Here is a 22,926-nt window from a genome sequence, read left to right on the forward strand (position 1 = left end):
TGACATTGGCAAGTTTTTTCAGAGAATAAGCATGTATATTTTGCTAGTAGGTATGCGTAATATCTCTATGACCGCGCGGTGTGCATGTGGCGGTCCTCTTGCATGCTGCATGTTGGTGATTGGTCAACCCCTGCCAAACTCCCTAGAGGTGGCTCGCAGGGTATTATGTAAATGTAGATAAGATGAAGTAGATGTACCATCCACTACGCCCGACCATGAGGATTTAAGGTTACTTTCGCGAATATAATGGACTGCGTAACATTTACGCTACATTTACTATTTTACGATATAGGATTAATCTATGTCCTACTTAATTAACTCTAGTAGTTTACCTCTATCGCATGGAGTAAGGGGTAAAATTATAACGAACTTGTGCTCTCCACCCGCTACGAGCGTCAAAGTAATATTGGCACCAACGTTTCAGACGACTAAGCCACGACTTATGTTCCTCTCAATACTTCCTGGCGCGGGAGATTAAAACAGCTCTCTCCTAAAAGGTGACCGCAATATTTTTTTCCGGACCGGTGAGTCACGGCTCGGGGGAGGCTGGCAAAAATACGCAGGGTGAGTTTCCCCAACTTGAGGTTGAGTAAAAATAAGAGAGTGAGAAGCGATGAGCCTGGAAGGGAAAGGAAAAAAATGAATTGCGCCCACGAATCGGCGAGTTTAAGGAAGTTGGCCAGTTTCACACCTTGCAGTAGAAGCTATACATCTGCAAGCCACCAACAGAGTTGTTTGGTAGGAAGTGAAACTTCATCAACATGCAACAGAAGATTAAAGTTTACTTCCATTAACATGCATTACGCTTTTTGTAGGTAAGCTATACATATATGACACATAATCTACTATATCCTACCTATGAGGGAAATCTGCCCATGGAGCTAGAATAAGCAAACATGCTGCTAGAAATATCAGGAAATTCAGAAATATGCTTTAAGGAATAGATAGGTAGTGAGCTACAGTAACAGTCAACTAACCTATTTCTTACTGCTGCACTTATAATATCTTATCGTTTGCGGAAAAAACGTCACTCTAAATATATCTGTCATATAGTATATTCCTCTTGTTTTATTATTTCTGATGTACCGTAATATGGTGACGATAGTAAGATATGGTTAACTTCTTCGGAAAATAGACAGATCTTGATATTTTTCTAGTTCATTACACGATTTGACAGTCATTCCCATCAGTCTTATTCGAAGAGGTCAATAACAGTAATTAAACTATCGTAAAGAATAAAAGTTTGTCAGAAGTGGGATTCGATCTCACGCCCGGATAACCGGACTGCGACCTGGATATAGCGTCTTGGACCGCTCTGCTGACCCGACTATGCATGCTAAGGTGGGGGTTATCTACTGCTTATTTATGCAATCTGCCATTTAATGTGCAGTCTGATATTGAATCTTCAGTCTTTTTCCAGGCCTCGGTTGACATTGGGGTTGCAATTGCAAGGATGTTTGGTACTTTTACTATTTCAATGAAGTCCACAAAATACGGTTGGCCATCTTAACGATTAAATAAAAAAAGGTCTGTCATTATGAGTATTTTTTTGCTCCATTGTGTTCGCTCGGCTAAGCGTGGCTGCTTCCGCATCCGCTCTTGCGTGGAATGGGGGAAGCCGTGGTTGCTCTGGGAACCCGTCTCTAAAGGCTTACTCCTCTCCTTCAGTCGGCGCATTTACAACCACACGCTGCTATAAAAAAAATGAAAATTTCCCTCGGTCGGGTGAAAGTTGACTAGATTCTATATAATGCGTTACAAATTGCCGTTGTCTCGATGAAGGACGTAAGTTCTAAATGGAAGTAAATCCCTTTAGTGTGGCTCTTTAATGACAGCGGCTCGGTAGTGTTTAGTGAAGATTAGTAGTCGCATCGCTACAATCTACGTAGCGCAGCGGTACCGCTTTTCCCTTATCTATTCAATGCATTACCAGATCGCATGACTCACCCAGATAGATACCCAAGAAATATACATCATTATTAATTCAGAGAATTCAATTTTTATAGGCTGAACATCGTGGCCGGAAAAAAAATCGATTCCGGGGGTAAAGTTTGCCTACTCCTTAAGAGGCGTAATTCGTGCGCATCGTAGCCTATAGGTGTTAGTGGAGTCAAACCACGGTCGCTTTTCAGGTCATTTTCTGTATTATTTCTGATGAATGCCAAGGGCAGTGAGTCAGTTTCCCTCAAATTTCCGAAAAATACTTAATCTTAAGAATAAGCGAACCGGGGCATTTTAGAGATCTGACCATCGGCCCAGAAAGCTGAAGGTCAACGCTTACTCCGATTCGGTAGATAATAAATCACACCAGATCCAACCCTTTTCCTTCCCCAAGCCGTTGAGGATTCAAAAGAGATGTATGAGGCATATCCAAGGGCACCCTAGTACATCTCATTCTTTATCGGTGTAACAGTCAAAATTAAGAGTCAAATTATCTTGGTGATTGATCCGAAGATTGATTTGGGTCGACGAGGGTATAGCCCACCCAAATTAAGCCACGGGTGTGTGAAATTCACTCATACAGGGTAGAGGGCAGTTCTTTTCCCTCAGTTGTTGTACTTGTCACTGAATGGAGTTATTCCGTTCGATTAATATTCAGAAAGTTTGATTCCGATTAGTTTTAACGCGATCGGAATTTGTTGTTCGAATATTTTCACTCTGACGACTAACTGCAAGGGCTCATGTCGTCATCGGAATAAACATTTTCAAACCCAACGAATTCCGATCGCGGATCACCCGTTTGGAATGGAAACACTAAAATCATTCGCATCAGTGTTAGGCACACTTCCTCCTGGACCAACTTGCCATTAGAGGATTTTTATTTGGTGGTGTCCGACAACTTCACCAGAGAATCGCACTTTGGACATTTCAAGCACTAGCCACCATAATCCATCTACAATGCTCAATGGTAATCTATCAACTACTGACAAATACCTTTGGCACCTTCGTAGTTTGGATGAGGAGAGGTAAGAGAAACACATATTCTATGTGGGATTCTCCACTTCCGCGACTCCGTTGATTCCCGCCGGCCGCCAGTGGCTCTACAGTCGCTTGGTTACTTGTCATCAGGGGCGGATCCAGGATTTTTTCTCTGGGGGGAAACAAGGGTCTGCAGGTTTTCTCATATTTGAGGTTATAAACAAAATACAATTACTGTATAGAATATTCCCTTTATTTTGATATGAAAGTTATAAATATTAAATTAAATGATTGAGGCTCCGTAGTACACAAAATAAAACGAATATAATGTTAACCGTATTCAAATAATATTGTCTACTTTTTAAGCGTTCGGGGGGGGGGGGGGGGGCGAAGTACTCCCCCCCTAAATCAGCTTATGCTTGTCAATATACGTTTTAGCCTGCGTGATACGCGCTACATGTTGGTAAGAATCGTAGCGACTGGAGCGCCACTATTTACAGCGACCGGCGGGAATCAATGGAGTTGCGGGAGTGGAGAATAGTGAGGCCTCCTGTAGTAATATAAGCTGTTATAAACCCTATGGTAAGAGAACTCGTCCCTTTCGGTTCGGCGACTTGTACCTCGGTTCGGCGTCCCTGTCGAGCTGCTTTGTTCTTCCTCTAAGGATTTTCGAGTCCTTTAATCCTCTTGCTTCGAAAGCGTGAGATTCTTTCGAGACGTGAGCCAACGATTCAACCAACAACTCTCTCTTCACCCTGTGGCCGCTGCAGCCATGACTCGGCAGTAAAAAAGAATGGTTTCGGTTACATCGGAGAGGAAGTAGTAAGGCACGTAGGAGTAAAAACTTTCGAGAGAGCTTACCATCTTCCATTTACAGTTGACGTTTCGAATCCCTTTTGTATCCTCGAGTAAAAATTGGGTCAACGCCATGTCCCCTTAAGAAAAATAATTATTAATATATAATAAAAATACACCCCGACCACATAGGTGCCGTCAGTGAGTGATTACAACTAATTGAGAATAGCAACGAATTGGCGATTACAAGTGTTTCTTCTGGTAAATAAGGAAGCAGCTAGTTAATATCGGGCAGCTAGTTAATAATAAAGTTCGGGTGGCCGTGATTTCTTCCGGGTATAAGTACATTGAGGTACCCAATATATAAGAATTATATCATTATACAGATATAATATTAACATTATACAGATGTATTAGATATAATATATAATATACATTACATTATATTTAAGGCACTTTCATGAGCTGACTCACTTAAGACACGAGTTTCATTGATCAATCAATAAATGTGCCAGGAACATAAAAATGAGCATTTAATTACAATATAGATCTCGCAGTTTAAAAAGGATAATCGTACATTCTGATTCATGATTTCATCCTTATGCATGATTCTGGGAATTTCTTGCTCTGTCCTTACCAAAATTTGTAATGAACTTTATCTATGATAAATTTCGTCTAGGATATCCGGGATAGATCTATTTCATATTGAATCAATGATTTTTCCTTACGAAGGCTATAAACTTACAGTATACTTGTTAGCTACGGGTTTGAAACGGTGGGTGACATTGTTGTCTCACATCTGGGAATTTACCTCGCTATCGTAAATTTGTTGTGACGTTCAGCTACGATGAATTTTGTAAAGGATATTCAGAAATATCTTTTACAAGTTTTAATATTAGGGCTCCTGGATATTAAATCTCAGGAAATTAACCCTGATTGTTTCCTATACATACCCGTGTGAAATTCGCTGAACTCAGGTCCTCATTCAGCATTACTCGGGGGCTGCTTTAAAAGAATAATGACATGTAACAATCGAAGGCGTGCGGGCGCAACGTCGACACGAGCTCGGGTAATGAAGTGCACTTATTGAGGGGCGTAAAACATTGTCGGGAGCGGTGAATCCCCCCAACGGAAAGAGAAACTTTACTTTCCCACGGGGAGGAGCGATTCAATTGTTTGTCTTGGAGGACTATTTTTTTTAGTCCCCTACAGGCCTACTGCGTTTGGCGCCGAGGGAAAACAGGGGAAAAGTTGTGCCGAGGTGAGAGGCTAAAAAGGAGAAAGGTGAACACGGGTCAAAATGGATAGATGGGAGCATTGGGTGAGCATTGCCCTTTTCATGGACGTTTCGAAGTTAAGGAACTGGCTGGTGAAAATTTTCCTGCGTCATGGTCATTTTTGCAGTTTTTTTTTCTTTCTGAAAAGCGAGTTTAAAGTTCAAATTGCACCGAAAAAGTTAACGTTGGAATTTCAGATTACTTTTACGTTATGTTTTCGCGACCACATTTCTTCTCGACGCCAGTGGCCTAAATTCGACGAAAAAGTGTAGGTAGCGTCTCAAGTGAGGAAGTATCAGCAAACGTTCGCTTGAAGGTTGGATTTACCTTAGCAAAGAGAAACAAAAGATGCATATCAAAGTTCTTCGTTACGGCCAGCAGTTTTTTTTTCAGAAAAGCGAGGTTAAAGTTAAGTTCAAATTGCACCGAAAAAGTCAACGTGAGAACTTCAGTCTACTTATGCGTTATATTTTCGTGACCGCGTTTATTCATGACCCAAGTAGCTAACATTCGTTAAAGTGTGAATGTTTGATGCATTTTAGTATATATAAACTAAACATGCATACCCTGTGTTTGGAGATAGAACGCTATCGCTTGCTCAGGGTATAATTATCCATAAATCTGCAATTAGGAATGATTCATCTCAGGTGAGATAATTTAGTAACATTAATCTCCCCCTCTATTAAAAAATATGAGGGGTATCTAGGATTGGCTGTTCTATTAAACATGTATTTATGGAGTATGACCTTGGGTCACGCCGCAAATATTTTATACGTACATATTTTTTTAAACTATGGTGGACAAGTGGCAATATTCTCTGGGGGGATGAGTGGGGTTAGTGGGGGCTACCCCCCAGGAAACGGGGAGTGAAGGAACAATTTAAAAAAATAACATGCCTTAAAATTCATTTTACCTCATTTTTGCACTTAAAATTAAACATTAAGCAGATGCAGTTATTATATATCAAATCCAAACGAGATTTTAAAATATTTTTATTTTTTATTTCCGGCTTTGGGGGGAAAGACATCTCCTAACCCCCCCATACTTACGCCACGGCACAAGTCCATTTTGAACCTATAAACTCGCTTTCCGATATTTCTCCTAATGTTTTATCGTTAAAACGAAGATCGAACGTTTATTTAAGCTATACTGATAACACTCTTACCAAGCATACATTCATCTACTCCCAAAACCGCTTTAATGCGACAGAAAGTAAAAAAAGGGATGGAGATCACTCAAAAGAAAAAGTGGCTGCATCAGCCTATCGTAGTTGAGCTGAACTACGATAGTGACATGGCTATTCAAAAATATTTTTCGTGCAAATGGACCTATAGGAATTATTTTTCAAATGGCTTGATTGCAGCCCCGTGAGAGGCGTTGACTCCAGACCGTTGAAAAATGAAAGGGCGGAGACACAGATACCTGAAGATGATATTTCAGAGCTCACCTCGACACCATAAAACAAGGCCAGCGGCAAGGAGATCCTGTCCCGGCTTCTGGCTCTGCTCTCACCGGGTTAGCGGCGTGGATGTTTTTTTTACGGGATCTGATGCTCATCTCTGGGAAGCCACCGCGATGGAAATGAAATGATCACATTCGAGGCGATGATTTTACATTCATATGGATTGAAAGAGTAATTCCACTTCATTGTGAGAAAATCGAGATAATACCATCCCCGGTATCTTATATCTAAACCTATTTTTGGACATCTCTGCCCGGAGTATATTTATGAAACCCAGAATTGGTGAATGGCTCTTACATCTCACTCTTTTGCCTATGCAGATGCATCTTTTCCAGAGTCATATCTTTGCATTGAAGGCTACATGCATGATAAAAATATATACAACATTTGTGCGTGCTTCGCGCCACCAAATTCAATGAAGGAATAAGCATCTTGAAAGTGGTGGTGCTCGAATAGATCGAGTTTTGGTTTCGGTACGGCCTTATTCCGAACTCTCATTATTTTATTATTAAGTGAAGTTATGTAACAACAAACCCATAATCCCATTTGCCCAGAATTCTTTAACAAACTATTCTACCAAAACTATCAAAATCCACTCTCTGCCAAGTGTCCTTTTTTAAGGTAAGTCACTAGGTTTATACGCTTGAGTTGATAATCATTTGTTGAATTGCCGGAGGTTGGAAATATTTCAGTTTTATGGCACATCTGTGAAGATCTATTACTACGTCGTGCACAGTTATAAATAATCGTACATTATCATGGAATTATTTTCTACAGTCCTCTCCCCCACATCCCACAAAAGAATAATACAATTCAAGCGTAATATGCAATAGTAATACTTATGATTCTCATCGCTCCTGACTTTTCCTAAGTCTACATTATGCTTAATCAAATTCCTGAGCCCCAAAACTTTTGACCAAGTAAATCACAGATCTAACACGTTTGAAATTTAATGGTTTAATTGGCATTTCAAAACTCTGGTTGAGTGCATAACTTGGAGTTAGTTATTAATGTGAAGAAAATTTAAAATCATCGATGACGTAACTGTGGTTAAGCATCAATTAATATTACGCAAGTTGGACTTATCCAATGGGGAAAGGGAAGATGGGTAAGAATTCTCGTTGTGATGACACTGCATTTTTATTTCAATACCTATAGTGTCGCAAGAGTGTTGAGTCGCAGCGGCAGAGGTTAACGGCGAGGTGAAAAATTTAACTTTTTTATGAGCTCGTCAAATTATGGAAAGGATTCTAACCACGAAATAGCGTCGTGCATCATTGAAAAATCTCTTGGTAGTGCATGGATCCAACACAATAAAAATTACGCAATTTTGTTGATATTGCTCCATCGTGACGTGTTCTAGACCGGTATTTACGGAAATTGATCATAAAACACAGATGAACAGGAAGCCAAGGGCACCTGTTATCTCACTTGCATCTTTCACAAGCGTACTTGTGCTATTAATTATTAGGAAGATGGGATAACTCATTAAAAATTGCGTATTTACTGCGCTTTCGCTGTCCAATAAAGTTTATGTAATGGCTAGTTTTCCCGTCACTTCCTTGGCATATACAAGTATTTCAGTAGGAATGTTGCCTTTCTTTAGGAAATTGTAGGGACTACAATTTTAAGCATTTTTTGTCCATACACATGCGGCCACAACGCCTTACTGAGCTATGGCAACGCAAACATTTTTTGAGTACATTTTGTAGTTGCGATGAAAAAAGATAAATTTCCATTATCCAGACTTTTTGATATTTTATATAATACTCTGAAATTTTAAGGACATTAAATAATTTAGATTGGACAAAAATGGCGCAATGGTATTGTTGGTACTCGTTCAATTTAGCTCAAACATTAATTTGTTTCAAAATGCTTAAAATTGTCTCCCCTACAACCTCCTGTAGTATTGTAGCTTCCTTCTAAAAACACTCTGTATATTCTAATTAGTAGGGTATTTTATTATTGCTAATAGTACTTCAAATAGATACATACATACTATTTTTATCATTTTCTATTCACCACGACGTTAGTTCATTCTTGACTAGAGAGAAATATTTCAGGGCATGATTTTATTACTCACTTGAGGGGTTTAATACAGTTCCATGAATTCTAGTTTGTACGATATTATTTTGAGTGACTTCCAGGAGAGACCGAGCCATTTAAATATGTGTTCAAAGTGATTGTTTCAGTCACCTGTTTTGATGAGCGGGTGTGCGCAGGACGCCATGTTCCTTCATTGTGCATTGTAGGCGCGTACTTTCCTAGCGAATGCTTTGTGGGCTAACGGTAGATCCCAGGCGCCGATTGCTCGGATCATGCCACCGATGGGCTTTTGTGCGGCCGTATCGAAGCCGTTGATCGGCCCCGTGTACTTGCATACACTCGGGCACAAGCTGTCCGAGTTTATCTCCGAAGGGAGAGAGCGTTGGGCAGAGGTTGGGACCGACCAACTTATTTCAATGAGGCTTCCTCCATCCTGTCACCTGAATATCTAAATCGTTTCATTTAATGAACTGAGCTTTCAGAATATCAACTATTCAGCTTGCATTTATCACTTTGTTTGCATTTTGAGACGTAATTTATGAACGAATATTTGAATTTTATGGATATTTATTAACCATGTGCGGTCCAATTTTGTATGAAATTATTTTTTCAAATTAATTTTCACGAAAAAATTGACACGATTGATTGTTGCGCTCTAATTGTTCTTATTTTTATTGTTTAAAGCAGAAATCCATTGGTTTTAATAGTATCCATGTTCTATCAGAGTTTTTTCTTGGAAAATTTTCGATACGTGATATTTCTTGAAATAATGAAAAATCCGTCGAGCCCTCATATAATCGCAGTGCCTTGTGATGTTGAGCTAAACTTTTCGTTGGATCTGATGCTAGAACTGGGCGCGACGAGTCAGCCTCGACGTTGGGCCGCAAAGGGTTAATACTATGATTTGCCTTTCTGCGGTGTAATAAATGATATTTTAAGTGCCAAAATGATGTAAAATGCATATTCAGTCATGTCATTTTTCAATATATTTCATGAACCCCGTTCCCTGGGGGTAGCCCCGACTAACCCCCTTGATCCCTCCCAAAGCCCCCTCATCCCCCCGAAGCATATTCCTAGTTACACCACTGTTCCAAAATACACACTTTTTTCCACTGCTTTGGGCAATAAATAGCTTTCCTTCGAAGAATTTCAATGAGTGTTCAAATGCAACTTTCATTCTAAATAGCGGATAGTGGGTGGAAAATCGCTCCTGGGGTTCATCGTCTCAAAGTGGAGAAAATGGTACCCCCGGAATGCATCTGAAGAGTAGAGAAGATACGTGAAGAGGAGGCATACTCCATTATTTCCCATGGACTCTTACTTGCTTTCCCAATGATTCTTGCCATCTCATTTCCTCAATGATGCGTGTAGATCACGGTTTTTCGTCCGCCTATTATAAATCCAAGCATCTTCCACGGGCCTTCCTCGTTTTATAGTCCTATGGCACGATGGTCGTTTATGGCTATCGAAACTTTCTCCAATAGTGTGCCTCGTCAGTGCGTACTCGTTGTGGGGAAGAGAAATTCAGTGACTTGTCTCCGGTGATGGTTTGAAATAAACCCTTAGTTGGTTCAGTGCTCGTTTTCCGGGATCGATAGGAATATTCACTATATGCTAGCGGATCAAAAATGTTACCGAAAAAGTCCACCGTATATGTTTTCCAAGCAGAAAAGGAGAAAGGGAATAATAGATCGACACAAGGGCTAAGTGACAACGATTATACCTTGAGAAGATGCACCAATCCCGGCTCTAAAGGTCCTATTTTGTGTTTATTTTTCGTTTTATAATACTTTTTGATTTTAGTTTGTAGAAGTTTGATACCATCTAGGAATTCCTAGAGTAGTGCACAATTTTCGACAATTTCAAGAATTTCAAATGTGTTTTGACGTGAGAACACAATGATGTTAAATTTGCATATTTTAGAAGTTCGCGAGGGTCTAATACATGCAGCCGGAGTATTTTACTATGATAGAGTAAGTTTAAAACAAGTGACGAGTTTCAGACAAAAATGGAAATGAATGCCCTAAGAATGTTAACCCCTAAATTTATAGAGCCCTTAAGCAGTGACGTCATGGCAAAATTAGCAGTGCCGGAAGGGACTTTCCTTAACTCTTTTTAGAGTTGAAATATTACTCTGTTTCTATTACAAGTCTATTTTTATTACAAGTTATTATTTACATTATATGACAATTTTTTGTTTTGATTGAGAATTTATGCATTAGAAATTTTGAGACAACAAAAATGATAAAAGTGTTATTTGACTATTATTTCTTTTGCTAACCAGTGCCAGAACGGCGTCCCGGCACCATGATACCGCTGCCCTTAAGTTAGAGACTGCGATAATGTAGAAGAAACACATTCTATAATTAAAGAAAAGGGCTAAAAATATTTGCAAATAGGTTTGTATTATTCTATCAGATTTGCGACAGCAAAAAAATAAGTTACCTACATACCTTTATGTTCTTCTCTTTTATATCCGAGGAATCATTGCTGTCATGATACGTACAATACATTAATTTGCCTCTAATTTCTGCCCCATTCTATGAGAAATTTAATTTTTATTTCAATTTAAATGTTCCGTCATTCAACAATCAGCACCTATTGTATTTATATGCGTCAATGTTTCAGTATGCCGTCACTGAATGCCTTGTTTTGTACATATTTGGGAAGATAAAATCATTGCATGTTTTGAATCGCGTAGTCACGGAGAATATCTTTGATCGGGTAAAATTACGATCCTTTCGAGAAAGTTTTCCCTGTCCATCGAACTTCCCTAACTATTGACGAGTCTTGTATCGTTTTACTTTCAAATCGACTATTGAAGTTGACGGTACATAAGTTATTGGCGTGGGTGGGTAAGTGCTCCATAAATCTCTTTGAGTGACTGTCATTTCGATGCGTGAGTATTAATGGCTTGGAATTCGCGATGCGATCTCTTTGAAGCCGGATATTTGCCTTTCATTCAATACACACCCACCCCGGAGTATTAACGTCCAGATGAAATCGACCTTCAAATGCTTATCGTGGAGTGGATGGCAACGTTCACGAAAACTTTATACATAGCTCGGTGACAAAATATTTTTCAGCTGCCGGAATTGTGCTAAAATACGAAAAGAAAGTGTACTGGCCAGTAAGTTGCGTGGTGTCTCATCCAGAATAGCATTTAGGAAAAGGCGACTTATTCTTTAAAGTTTCCTTTGCCAAGGAATTATTTGTGATTCATAAATACAGACAGAGTAAGTGACGATAATTACTCGGGAAGTATTTGCTTACTACAAACTGTTGCGTTAATAGCTCACTTTATCCAAATTAATTAAAACTCTTCGTAACCAATATTGTTAAGTACATGTTTTGACATTGAAATAAGATTCTAGGGTGACCTAGGGAGCTTTGTGATGATAGCATTCATAACCTAAAATAATATTCTTAAAATGCCAAGTAATACCTTGTTTGTTTAACTCGTTTTCGCGGGATTCTGCTAGAGAATAATTCCATCTAAATGTTGTTCTGCTGAATGACTCCCTGCATTAAAAAGGGCAAATATTTGGAAACTTCGTAGCTCATTTACATAATGATGCCTTTGCCCAGCCACAGATAAGTTACGATCTCAGAACATGAGGGTAAGGAGGTAATTCCGAAACTGCGACTTATTCATGTCAAAATAGCGGGGGGGGAATAGATATCCTGGCTTTTATACGGACGGAAGATATAGAGGATGGCTCCTGTCCATTGTTGGGAACGGTTCATTGTTGGTGCTTCCGGCGTCCGGTGGAAATAAAGCGGGCTCCATCACTGGCTGTTGCGCTGAACCCTTGCGTTGTTCACATATCTGCACTCTTTCCAGTGGGAGCTGAATCGAACAAAGGATATGTTAAAGGGGGAGGCCAATGGAAGGGTTGGGGGTATAGACGGCGATTGTGGCGACGCCGGTGGCAATTAAAAATAATGGCATTGCGCCATTATTCCCACACGTTTTCGTGATACGGTCCGCGGAGTGGCTCGCTCCCAAAAACATGGTCACCGAGGTCGTCGACGGACTGCGACGGATTGTAATGGTACAAAAAAAACCTTCTTACACCAATATTTCTTTTGAAAATGCGATGGATTTAATCGCAACTTGGATAAATAATGTTCTTCTAGGACTATTTTCGAAACCCTAGTTTCCGACACCGCGGGTATTTCGTTATCGGCGGAGAGCGACGGATTCGTAATGTTACGCAAAACCTTTATCCACAATATTATTTTGAAAATGCGATGGATCTAATCGCAACTTAGATAAATAATGTTCTTCCAAGAATAATCCGAGTAATCCTAGTTGGAGATACCACTTGTATTTCGTCATGGAAGTGGGTTTTATACTCGATATTCAAATCAGTCAGGAAAACGTATTGAAATTCGGCGAGTACCAACGACTATTTCCCAACGATATGGCAGCTGAAGCCAGAGTGTCAGCCATATATGTCTTCCAAGTAAAGATGAGAAAAGTGATTGGATACACCGTGGGTTTAAATACAACAATCATGCATTTACATCGTTTCACTTAATTTTATATGCCATATAGAGTATGTCATCACAAAATTCAGCCGTGTCTTTTTTATGGATGAAAATTTCAGTTGACATATCGACGATCTTGTAGAACCAGTTTCGTGAAGGGCTATTATATACTGCTGCAATTAACACGAGCATACAGCACTGAACATAGACATGTGAATTATACTAGAGAACCTTTTGGAACAATCCGTTTTCCTTTCTCTTTTGACTGTGGAGGTTTACGTATTTAAATCAGGGTGCAGCTTGCATAAATGTTGGTATTGATAAAGTCGTAGAGGACGGCTAGTGTGCGGAGTGCGGGATTAAAACTCCTGAGATGAATACGGGATACGGACTTAGGAGTTGGGGTACCCCTCCCTATACAAGAGTAGCCTCCCGAAAATCGTATGCTTATTACCTTTCTGTTAAATTTAAATACGTCTACTTCATCTCAATTATAATTATTACGTACTTAAAACAACTAGAGAAGAGGAGTAAGCAAAAAATAGGAAAATTTCTCCCTCATCTGGTAGGATCTGATTAGCACACACAATTCGAATCGATACTTTGCCAATTTGAGAAAATAAGACGAGGTATGAAACGAGTTCGCTGATGAGTTCCTACCCCTTCGAGATGACGAGTAGCTTTAATGTGAAAGCCATGTTGTATCTCGAGGTGATTTGGGTTGGAGACGTGTTTCACTTCCCTTCGTGTTCCGCTCGGGACGTGATTGTCACGCCATTCCTCGGCTGTGGTTCTGTGAAATATTTCATCGCGATGCCATTCATTACTCGTGATGGGAATGCTTTAATTGAGGGGCGTGAGTGAGGGAGTGCTTCGTGAGTCCTATGTGAGTGAAAGTCACTCGAATGGTCGTGAGTCTCGGATGATTTGTCCCTACTACAATCCGGATTGAGACGGAGCAGCTAAGAAAGCCGGTAATGATTGGATGGTAAATCATGAGGTAGTAAATTTGCCCTTGGAGTAATCCTCAGAAGCAATACTATTATCATTACAATAATTTAGTATTTATTATTTATATAAACAATTTATAAATCATAGAAAATATAAAAACAGAGAAAAAATGAAAGATTATTGATTACCATTGATGATTGAAAGAAAAAATTATTGTGAAATAGCGTAAGCTACCACAAGATTAAGCCAAGTATTTCTTTGAGGATGAAAATTCGAGTTGATCTATCGAATAGCTTGTACAAGAAGAGTTTCGTGATTGGCTATAGTATACTGCAGCAGTTAATGTAAGTACATAGCACTGAAATAGAATTCGTGAAAGATTCCTGTGGTAATCTCTGTTTGCCTCTTTCTTTTGATTTGAAATAATTAGTTAGCTTTTTCGAAATTGAAACAACTCATTATATCTACAGAATTTTGCACCGTGAAAAGTCAGTGTCTTCAAAATGGAGGATAATAGTTCAAAACCACCTCGACTCGGTATCTAGGGTCGCTCAAAGTGGGATCTTCTTTTCGCGGGGTAAAACTGCTTTTCCATTGACTGTGTACATATCCAATAGATCTATCATATTATATTATGAGAGTTGATCATGGCATGAGTATTTTACATGGCGATAAAATATTCACGCTACGATCAACTCTCGTAATATAATATGATATTTCTCTCGGAAAAAACCAAGGGTGCACTTATGCACGAATGGCACGATCAAATCTATTGCAGAAGAAAACCTTGGATAATAGGTCAAGCAGGGCGAAGATCAAGGGTAGGCTTAACAAACAATGAGCGTCATATTTATCGGCAATCCATCAACTACGCTTGGGTTTGAAATGGCCAAATTCATTATCTTACTAATTTATCGCCCCAACCAGTGAGTGACGTAAAATTTGAACATTAAGGTTTTTCAGCGGAAGGTGAAAGCTAGTTTTAAGTGCCGGAACGAACCTCTTAATTTGATATTTTGTATCCTGATGCAAAAATATGACCATCTGATGAGATAAAAATTCATTGTTTTCGAACGAGAGCTAGATTGGACACCATTAGGTAATTACTGATTCCTTTGTCATCGCATTGAACACAATGAGCCATCACTAATTTAAAAATAAATTTTTATTTAACAAACGGAATTTATTTTCTCCACAGAAAATATTTTTTCTTCATCCATAATGCAGTTTAAAAAAATATAGAATTAGTCCATCGTGCATGGCTTTTTTTTGGCGAGAGTTGATTGGAGGTCACTTAACAAAATGAATTTTCCGTATCCTCTTCCGCGACAGTTAATCTTCTAAAAAGAGAGTAATTATGTAGCCCGCTTAAGGTTATTTCCTAATGGAACTCAAGGCTGTACCATCTTTTAAAGCCAAGGCTAAAGGAGGAGTCGCTAAACGAGTGTCTACGATTTTTTTCCTTTTATGATCAATATCAATTCTGCGGGGGATACAACATGCGTAATTGCGTCATTGATAAGCTGTGAAAAGGCTTTCGATTGGAATAAATTCAGTCTGATAGACGTTACACACATTAGATGATGAGATGTTCATTTCAAGGTCTCACGGACTACTTATCCTTGACGAACAAGGTCATAAATTCTCATTACTCAAGCGTAAGTACGAGCTAAATGCATAATTTGACCAAGCATCTTGCTATTAGCTGTGACAACGCTAAAAGACATAGTTTTGGAGCTGTTTTACTATTAGAAATAAAAGTGCAAAAGTGACGTTCGAACACTGAGCAGCTGCCACAGGTCTTTCGACTTTAGTTGGCTATTTCGTTAGCGGTCCTTTATTCGACAGTTACGATAAATCAATCAAGAATAATATGCACACCATTGATATGCTATAGTCGAGTTTTCAATAATACAGGTCGATATTTCTGTTGACTATGCTCATAATTACTTTTGGGTTTCGAAAATAAGTTGTAACAACTATTTCGTGAAATTCCTAAAATTTTTCGGGACTTGTTTGCTAATGTTAGTCGATAGCCCTAATGAGGTCGTTGGTATAGGAGAGGAAACGTTGGCCATTTTAGTTTTGACGCGGGTTACCCCCAAAAGCCATTAATATTGATTGTTGTTTCTATCAGGGGCGCCGCAAGGAGGGGGGGTTAGTTTAGGTGCAACTAATACCGGGGTGCGTGGGGGTATGGAATGCCCACCAGGATAAGCGGTAGGTGCGAGATTAATAAATTGCTGAATTTCTAGATAAATTGTTCAAAATGGTGAGTTTTACGGCTTTCTGAGGGATAATTTATTTATTCTTACACTATTCTATTGGTAAAATCAATCCAATTAAGTATAATGTATTAAACTTAAAAATTTATCGGTGCTCTGAGGGAGGGTTTATCCCTCAAAACCCCCATTCGCTGCGCCACTGATTTCTATTGTACGGCTACTATGCTATTGTCTGTAACTGTTTTGTTGATTATTCTACTATTACAAACTATACCTTTTTCATTGATATCCACACAGAATCTAGCCTTGGAGCATAGTAAATTTATAATTTTTTTCTTTTAATAGGCTTACCAGAGGCCGCGCTCCACGGCTGTGCAGGTAGCGCGCATCGCTGGCGTCACTTTGGTTGCGGCGAGCGCCATCTTGGGCGCCTTCTTACTAGCCGCAGCATGGATCTCCGCCAAGCACTCATGCGCGCACCATGTCGTCGTCCCGATGCAAGCCAGCCACTCACAGGTAAGGAAATGAACATCTTATGGGGCTTTCTCCAGCATATTCCCTGATTTTAAAATGTCTCCAGGTCCTGAAATAATCGAATCATATTGGAAGCGTTCACATCCATAGATGTTTTGTCTAGAATCAAGAAGAGCTCAAGAAAAACTCAAAAATACAAAAAAAAGAATTTTACAAATATATAAAGCAATATGTAGAAAATATTACATATCAGTTACTTCAAGTAATGTAAATGAAACAGTGAAGCTAATAATATGAGGCGCATTGTGTAATTATCGATATCATTTAATATTCGTTCACTGGGTAAATAATTTTATTCATTACAAATATTTTGAAAGCTTATTTATACCTATAATTGGAGCTCTTTTCCATTATTTATGGTTAGATGCGAATGACTCATTGCACTGCCGCGGCTTTCAAAGGGATCTTTTTCAACTGTTTTGATGGGGAATAACTATTTTAGGGTAGTTAATACAGTTTCCCTGGTTACTTTTTATGATCGATCCGAAAGGTAGGACTCCATTTGCATGGTTGCAGTTTTGCGGATTGGAATGTAAAATAAATATGTTAAGAGCCGCATTAGCTCAACTTTCTGATTTATGTGCAATGTCCTGCACTTTTTTTCTGAATTTATTCAAGGAAAAGAAAATTTTCGATTGAACACGCTTTCTGAATTGAACACCATCTCTTCATACCCGAACAAAATCAAACATAATTTTTCGATGCAAAATAGACAATGATTTCACCTCTATTTGTCTACGTTCCCATTGACCTAAAATTGCTCGGTAAACGTAGCGTAATTACTGTGCACATAAATTTCCTAGTAAATCACATTCCCCCATGCAGAGTCCATCGACTACCCAATAGAGGGCAGAGTGAAATGTGCAAATTGCCTTGGCGAGATGAGTTGCTCATGACGAGGTCATTTGGAAGCGTGGAAAGAAAAAGAAGAAGATCGCGGGGGGAGGGGGGGAATTGGAGGCGTGGGAGGCTGGATGCATGATCTCAGTGCACGAAGGCCCCATGGCAACCGAGGACCGCCCCCACCCCCCCCCCAACCCTCTCGGCCCGTGCCACTAGCCCACTTTTCCGCCTCTTGCAGAGCAATCCCGGCGCCAGCTAACCAACCTCCGACAACAAACTCTCCCACCCCCAAACCTCATCACGGTTACCTAGGCAACCGATACAGCCGCCCGTAAGCACATCTCTTAAGCCTCGTTGAGAACAACTTGTCGTGACTTGTCGTGAGTTTAAAACACACGGAAGGTGCCTACTGGTTCACACGAGGCATAATTCGACTTGCCAAAGTAATTTTAATAATAATAATGATAATAAACGTCTTTACTGGGCGAGATAGGGACTAGAAATTCCCATCTTCCATCTAACCCTTCGTCAAACATGAAATATATGCAGTTCAATACATTGTCAAGTTACTTATGAAATTACACAAAAAGAAATATAAGTTCAATTTTCAATAAAAAAATAAAATAATAAGTTAACAAAGTTACCATTGACCAAGTGTAAAAAGATATTAGTGACCGTGGGAAAAACCTAAGGATATTGACTGTCCGCCTTATTGGAAAAAACCCACTGCAGGAAAACGCCACACAAGAAGGGGGGCGTGAAAAACCTGCGAAAACCTACTGTTGGTCTATGTTTCCATTGACCTAAAATTGCTCGGTAAACGTAGCGTGAAATGGGCTTAAATTTATCTCAAATTTCTGCCAAAATGACCATTAAAGAGGGCTATTACTAATTACTTCATGCGCGATACAACTGCCCCTGAGCACATGATTTAACCTAGGCGAGAACAACTTTGCTTAGTTTAGCGGGATTTGGCGGGAATTTAAAACTCATGTTTGCTGATTCACAAACGACATGATACCGAAGTCTTTTCTTTGTGTTATACTGAGCTTAAATTAAGCTCAAATTTCTATAGTACAAGGGCGTACCCAGGATCAAAACTAGGGGGGGCGGGGGTGGAGCAAGCCATGATTGTTCAATTTATAGGTAAGATTTAAGCATGGAAAAGGTGAATGAAACCAACATTTTAAGGAAACAGCTCTTTATTAATTTTTAAAATGATTTGCTTTCAAAAGTATTATTTTCTTAAAGACATTTGCGATTTTGGCTTCTAGGGGGGGTTAGCTGCCCCCTCCTGCCCCTCGCTGGGTACGCCCATGTTATGGTAATAACCATTAGAAGTAGATTACTCATCGAATGTCTCATAAAATATCGATCCTTACCTTATAACGATTAAATGATTTCACGCACGACCTGAGGTGTTCTTGATAACCTATCAGTGGTCATAATAATCAGTCCAATCGCGCCAAATATTTGTGCACGGGCTTCTAGTCTGGGTTCACAAGTCGACTTTATGTAATCGATAGTAGCTCACATAGGATGGATATTTCACTAATTTTACTAACTTAGAAGTTTTCAAATACAATTAGTGGTTAAAAAGAAAACATTCCAGAAAGCAGTATAGATGAATTTTCAGACGTGTGCCTTTGCCATCCATGCACCGCGAGGTTACCTGTAAAATACTTCATCTCTATTGTTAAATCTACTGGTTTATTATTAGTATCAATATCACAAATTGAATAATACTGAGTAACATAGTAATATTTTCTTTGAAATGGCAAAATAGTAATATTTTCACACGATTTATTTTCATTAAACGGAGGGATAACAACAGTATTTCTAAGTATTGAATTGCTCCAAAATTTACCCTCAATTATTTACGGCTTAACATTAACAAACATAGCTGACATCAAACTAGCGAATATCAGGTTTATACCAATTGGCAACTTCAAAGGACGTCCTGCGAAAAATGCACATTATGAAAATAAAATAGTTGTCCATCCCTACAGCTTGCGACCAACCTCGTGGGAGGTCACTTATTTATTTCCAAACGCAGAGGCAAAATGATTTCTCTCCGGACAGTAGCCGTGTTTCTTAGAGGGAATCCCCCGCAGAGGGAATGAAAGCCATCCGGGAGAAATCCAAATAGCGCCGTGGGCCATTTAACCAGCTGACTCCGTCCAAAACACGCGCCTCATCCTTCATTTGTCCGGAAATAAAAAGGCGGAAGAATACGAGGAAGTGGGTGGATTGAAGCGTTGATGATTCGGTCACCTGGGAAACCGATGCGTGACCCAAACAACCGAGTCGGACACATTTGCCACGTCACTCTTGATGTCGCTTTCTTTCTTGAAGTGGCGAGTTAAAGGTAGAAGACACGACTCGCATGTTATTGGAACGACGTAATTGGGTCGAGGAGTTTTGTCAAATTGAAGAGAACGAAGCGCGTTTCTCGTGCTGTGTACTTTTTTCCCGGAAGAAAATTGCGCGAAGTTTCCAATCGTTCTTTCGTTGGATGAGTATGGGAACTAAATTGGAGCGAAGATTGACGTACTTTGCCGAATTGGCCATCGACCAATGCCGGAGTTAAGAGCATTCGCAGTTCGGCGGGACTTTATGTAACTTTCAGCGTTACTCCGGATAATAAAAAAACGACCTAGACAATGGAAATTGACATTTCGAGTGGTGGTCCAGCCAAAAACTCTCATTGCTTTGTATATTATGAATTTAATCTTTCGTTGACTGAATTATGAATTGACTAGGAGTTTTCGACTGGTTTTAATAAAATATATTGGTGGGCAGGTCAGCGGTAAAATTTTACCGATAACCCGCATGTGCTTTCGTCTAGCAAAAATTTCGTATCACAAAATGTCCAATGATTAGCCATGGTTCGACTTGAAACCGGGAAGATAATTTACACAGCTTGCATAAACCCAGTTTTTAATAGGTGATAGAGGTTTGGCGCCTACCTTTGCAATTTCGGAGAACAGCGTTTCGAGTATGCGTCGAGGCGCATGCTATTTCCCGTATGTTTCGAACAAGTTCTAATCAGAAAGTGACGTCGGTTATAACAACGAAGAAATGTATGTTGGTTATAACCACGAGAACAAGATGACATGTCCGAAATTGGGTTATACTCGTCCAACCTTCTTGTAATATTGTCTCCGAAGTATGTATGCATAGAAATACGAAGGTTATGAGTCAGTAAAATTTATAAAAGGTGCCCGTGTTGGTTATTACTAATAAATAAAATATAAATGCTTATTGACGCAATTGATTGTGGAAAGTTTTTGAGACATTAAAACCGGCATCTCTATACTATTTGCTGTGTTGCATATCGTTCATTTTCTTATGGAGGCATTCACGCAAGATATTGAGCAAACAAAATCATAATACAGCCTACCGAATTGGTCATCGCAAATTGTAGATAATATACGTTGCAGTGACTGGCTCCTTTAGTTCTTAATTAATATAATGCCACGGAGTTTTGAGTTACGTAACCGACAATTGGATACCCTTCGGGAGGTGTTAAACCAGAGAAATAAACCTGTTCCGCAAGAATAATTCGTTACGAGTTGATTTCAGCATTGTTTTTAGGTGCACTAAAGGACGATTTTATCTGGACCGGGGCCATGTTGACTCTGCGAAAGGAAAAGAGAACGGGTACGAAGACCTTGGGAGCAACTAAGAATACATGCTCAATTGGAAAGTTTCGGGGAGGTTAAGAAACTTTTTTTCCAGGTCGAAGCTTTCTGCTTCCCGCTTTGGAGACATTTTCGATTTTTTGCGAGGGAAAATATTCTCTCAGCTTTAGCGTAAGCTCAAACAATTATGGCAAATAGATATGCTGCCTTAAGTCACAAGGATGATCACAGCTGCGGAAATTTTTGCTGCCCTATTTCAATATAATCCTTGAACAAAAAGACACTTCCTTGTCTAAAGTTAAAATTGCGGCAAATTATGTTCAAAGTAGATAGTATGCTTTAAGTATTCCTATAATTTTGAATCGTCTGAGAAAACTTTCTTGAAGCTGAGCCATCAGATTTCTCATTATTTGCACATTAAAGCCGTAAAATAGCAAATTCCTAATCAAAACTTGCTTCGCGTCCTATGACTTAAGATTGGGTACAAAAAGAAGATTTGGTTAATTCATTGTTTAATTTTTTGGTCTGTTCGGATGTTACCTTAGTTTGAGCATCCGTTATATTTTTCCTCTCCAAAAACGAGTGCATAATATTTTACGAGCTAATTTATACACTTCTCTTCAGTTACTGATACGTTGATCCTTAGATGGATGAAATCCAACGGAAAAATGTTAAATATATCTACCATTTCAGCTGGATGTGATTAATAGGGTCTTCTGAAAGAGACCGTGACCCTTAGCTGGTATATTTTCATCTGCGTCGCGAAAATCGACGCCTTCGACGGCTCCTCCTTGTGTGCATAGAGATCCACATTTAATGTCCGTTCGGTGTCCTCCCTAGTTCGTGTTCCAGTGACCTCAAGCCATAACTGATCTAGTTCGCCGAGATGATTGATCAAGCAACGGATTGCCCCCTCCCCCATAACTATCTCTCCGTACCGGAGACTAACCGTAGCGTTTCATTTCCCCGTCCGACCCCACATGACTGGGTTCGCGGCTTCCAAGGTTCATTTGGTCTGCGCAACGAAACGGTTCGGTTCCCTATATCCGGAGTCCAGAAACTATGGACCGAGTCGGTAGTTCCTGCTCTGGAAGGCAATGGGGGAAGATTATAGGATGTACCGGCCCTGCCGATCTAACCACCAGAAGATTGCAGGTCCAAATTCAGAAAATTTCGATTGCTTTCTGTATAATATTGCTTTTGTTTAACCAGTAGACTTAAAGCATGTCCTACTGTTTTAGACTTTGCTATTTTGCTTTTTGAATGAGAAAGTTTTTGGTGGCCATATGTGGTTAACTTTTATAAAATAAAATTTTGAAAATAAAATGAAATCGGATTATAAAACTACCCTACAAAATGCCTCAAATATATTTGGCAGGGAGTGAATTTTCACTCATATACACCTCTAACCAACAAATTTATTGCTGAAGAAATTTCTAAAAAAAAATTATTACTCATACGCGGGAGTGAAATGTATCTCCCCTAGTAGCCAGAGCTTTCAGTTATAGCATCACTTTCTGGAACTATTTGACTATATGAGCACTCTTAATGAAATTCATGGGTCATCAGCAGTATGGTTTTGATTTAACCCTCCTTCACTTCAGCAGACGACAGCAATGAATCGCGTGTAAACAAATTTAATGCATAGAAGATGTGGCCAAAAAACATCATTTAGGTAATTGCTAAGGGGAATGGAAAATGCTCTGAGAAGTTGTTTGATTGCATAGCGTATATAT

General features: G+C 39.4%; 1 protein-coding gene across 1 annotated transcript in view; it reads left to right on the forward strand.

The window, feature by feature from the left end:
• Positions 1 to 22,926, forward strand: part of LOC124163428 (cip1-interacting zinc finger protein) — a 92,882-nt gene that overhangs the window by 24,732 nt on the left and 45,224 nt on the right. The window contains exon 2 of the mRNA XM_046540339.1: positions 16,515 to 16,685. Within this exon, the coding sequence (XP_046396295.1) occupies positions 16,515 to 16,685 (171 nt within the window). The remainder of the gene's footprint in view (positions 1 to 16,514; positions 16,686 to 22,926) is intronic.

Source organism: Ischnura elegans, chromosome 8, assembly GCF_921293095.1.
Source record: "Ischnura elegans chromosome 8, ioIscEleg1.1, whole genome shotgun sequence".
Classification (NCBI taxonomy): domain Eukaryota; kingdom Metazoa; phylum Arthropoda; class Insecta; order Odonata; family Coenagrionidae; genus Ischnura; species Ischnura elegans.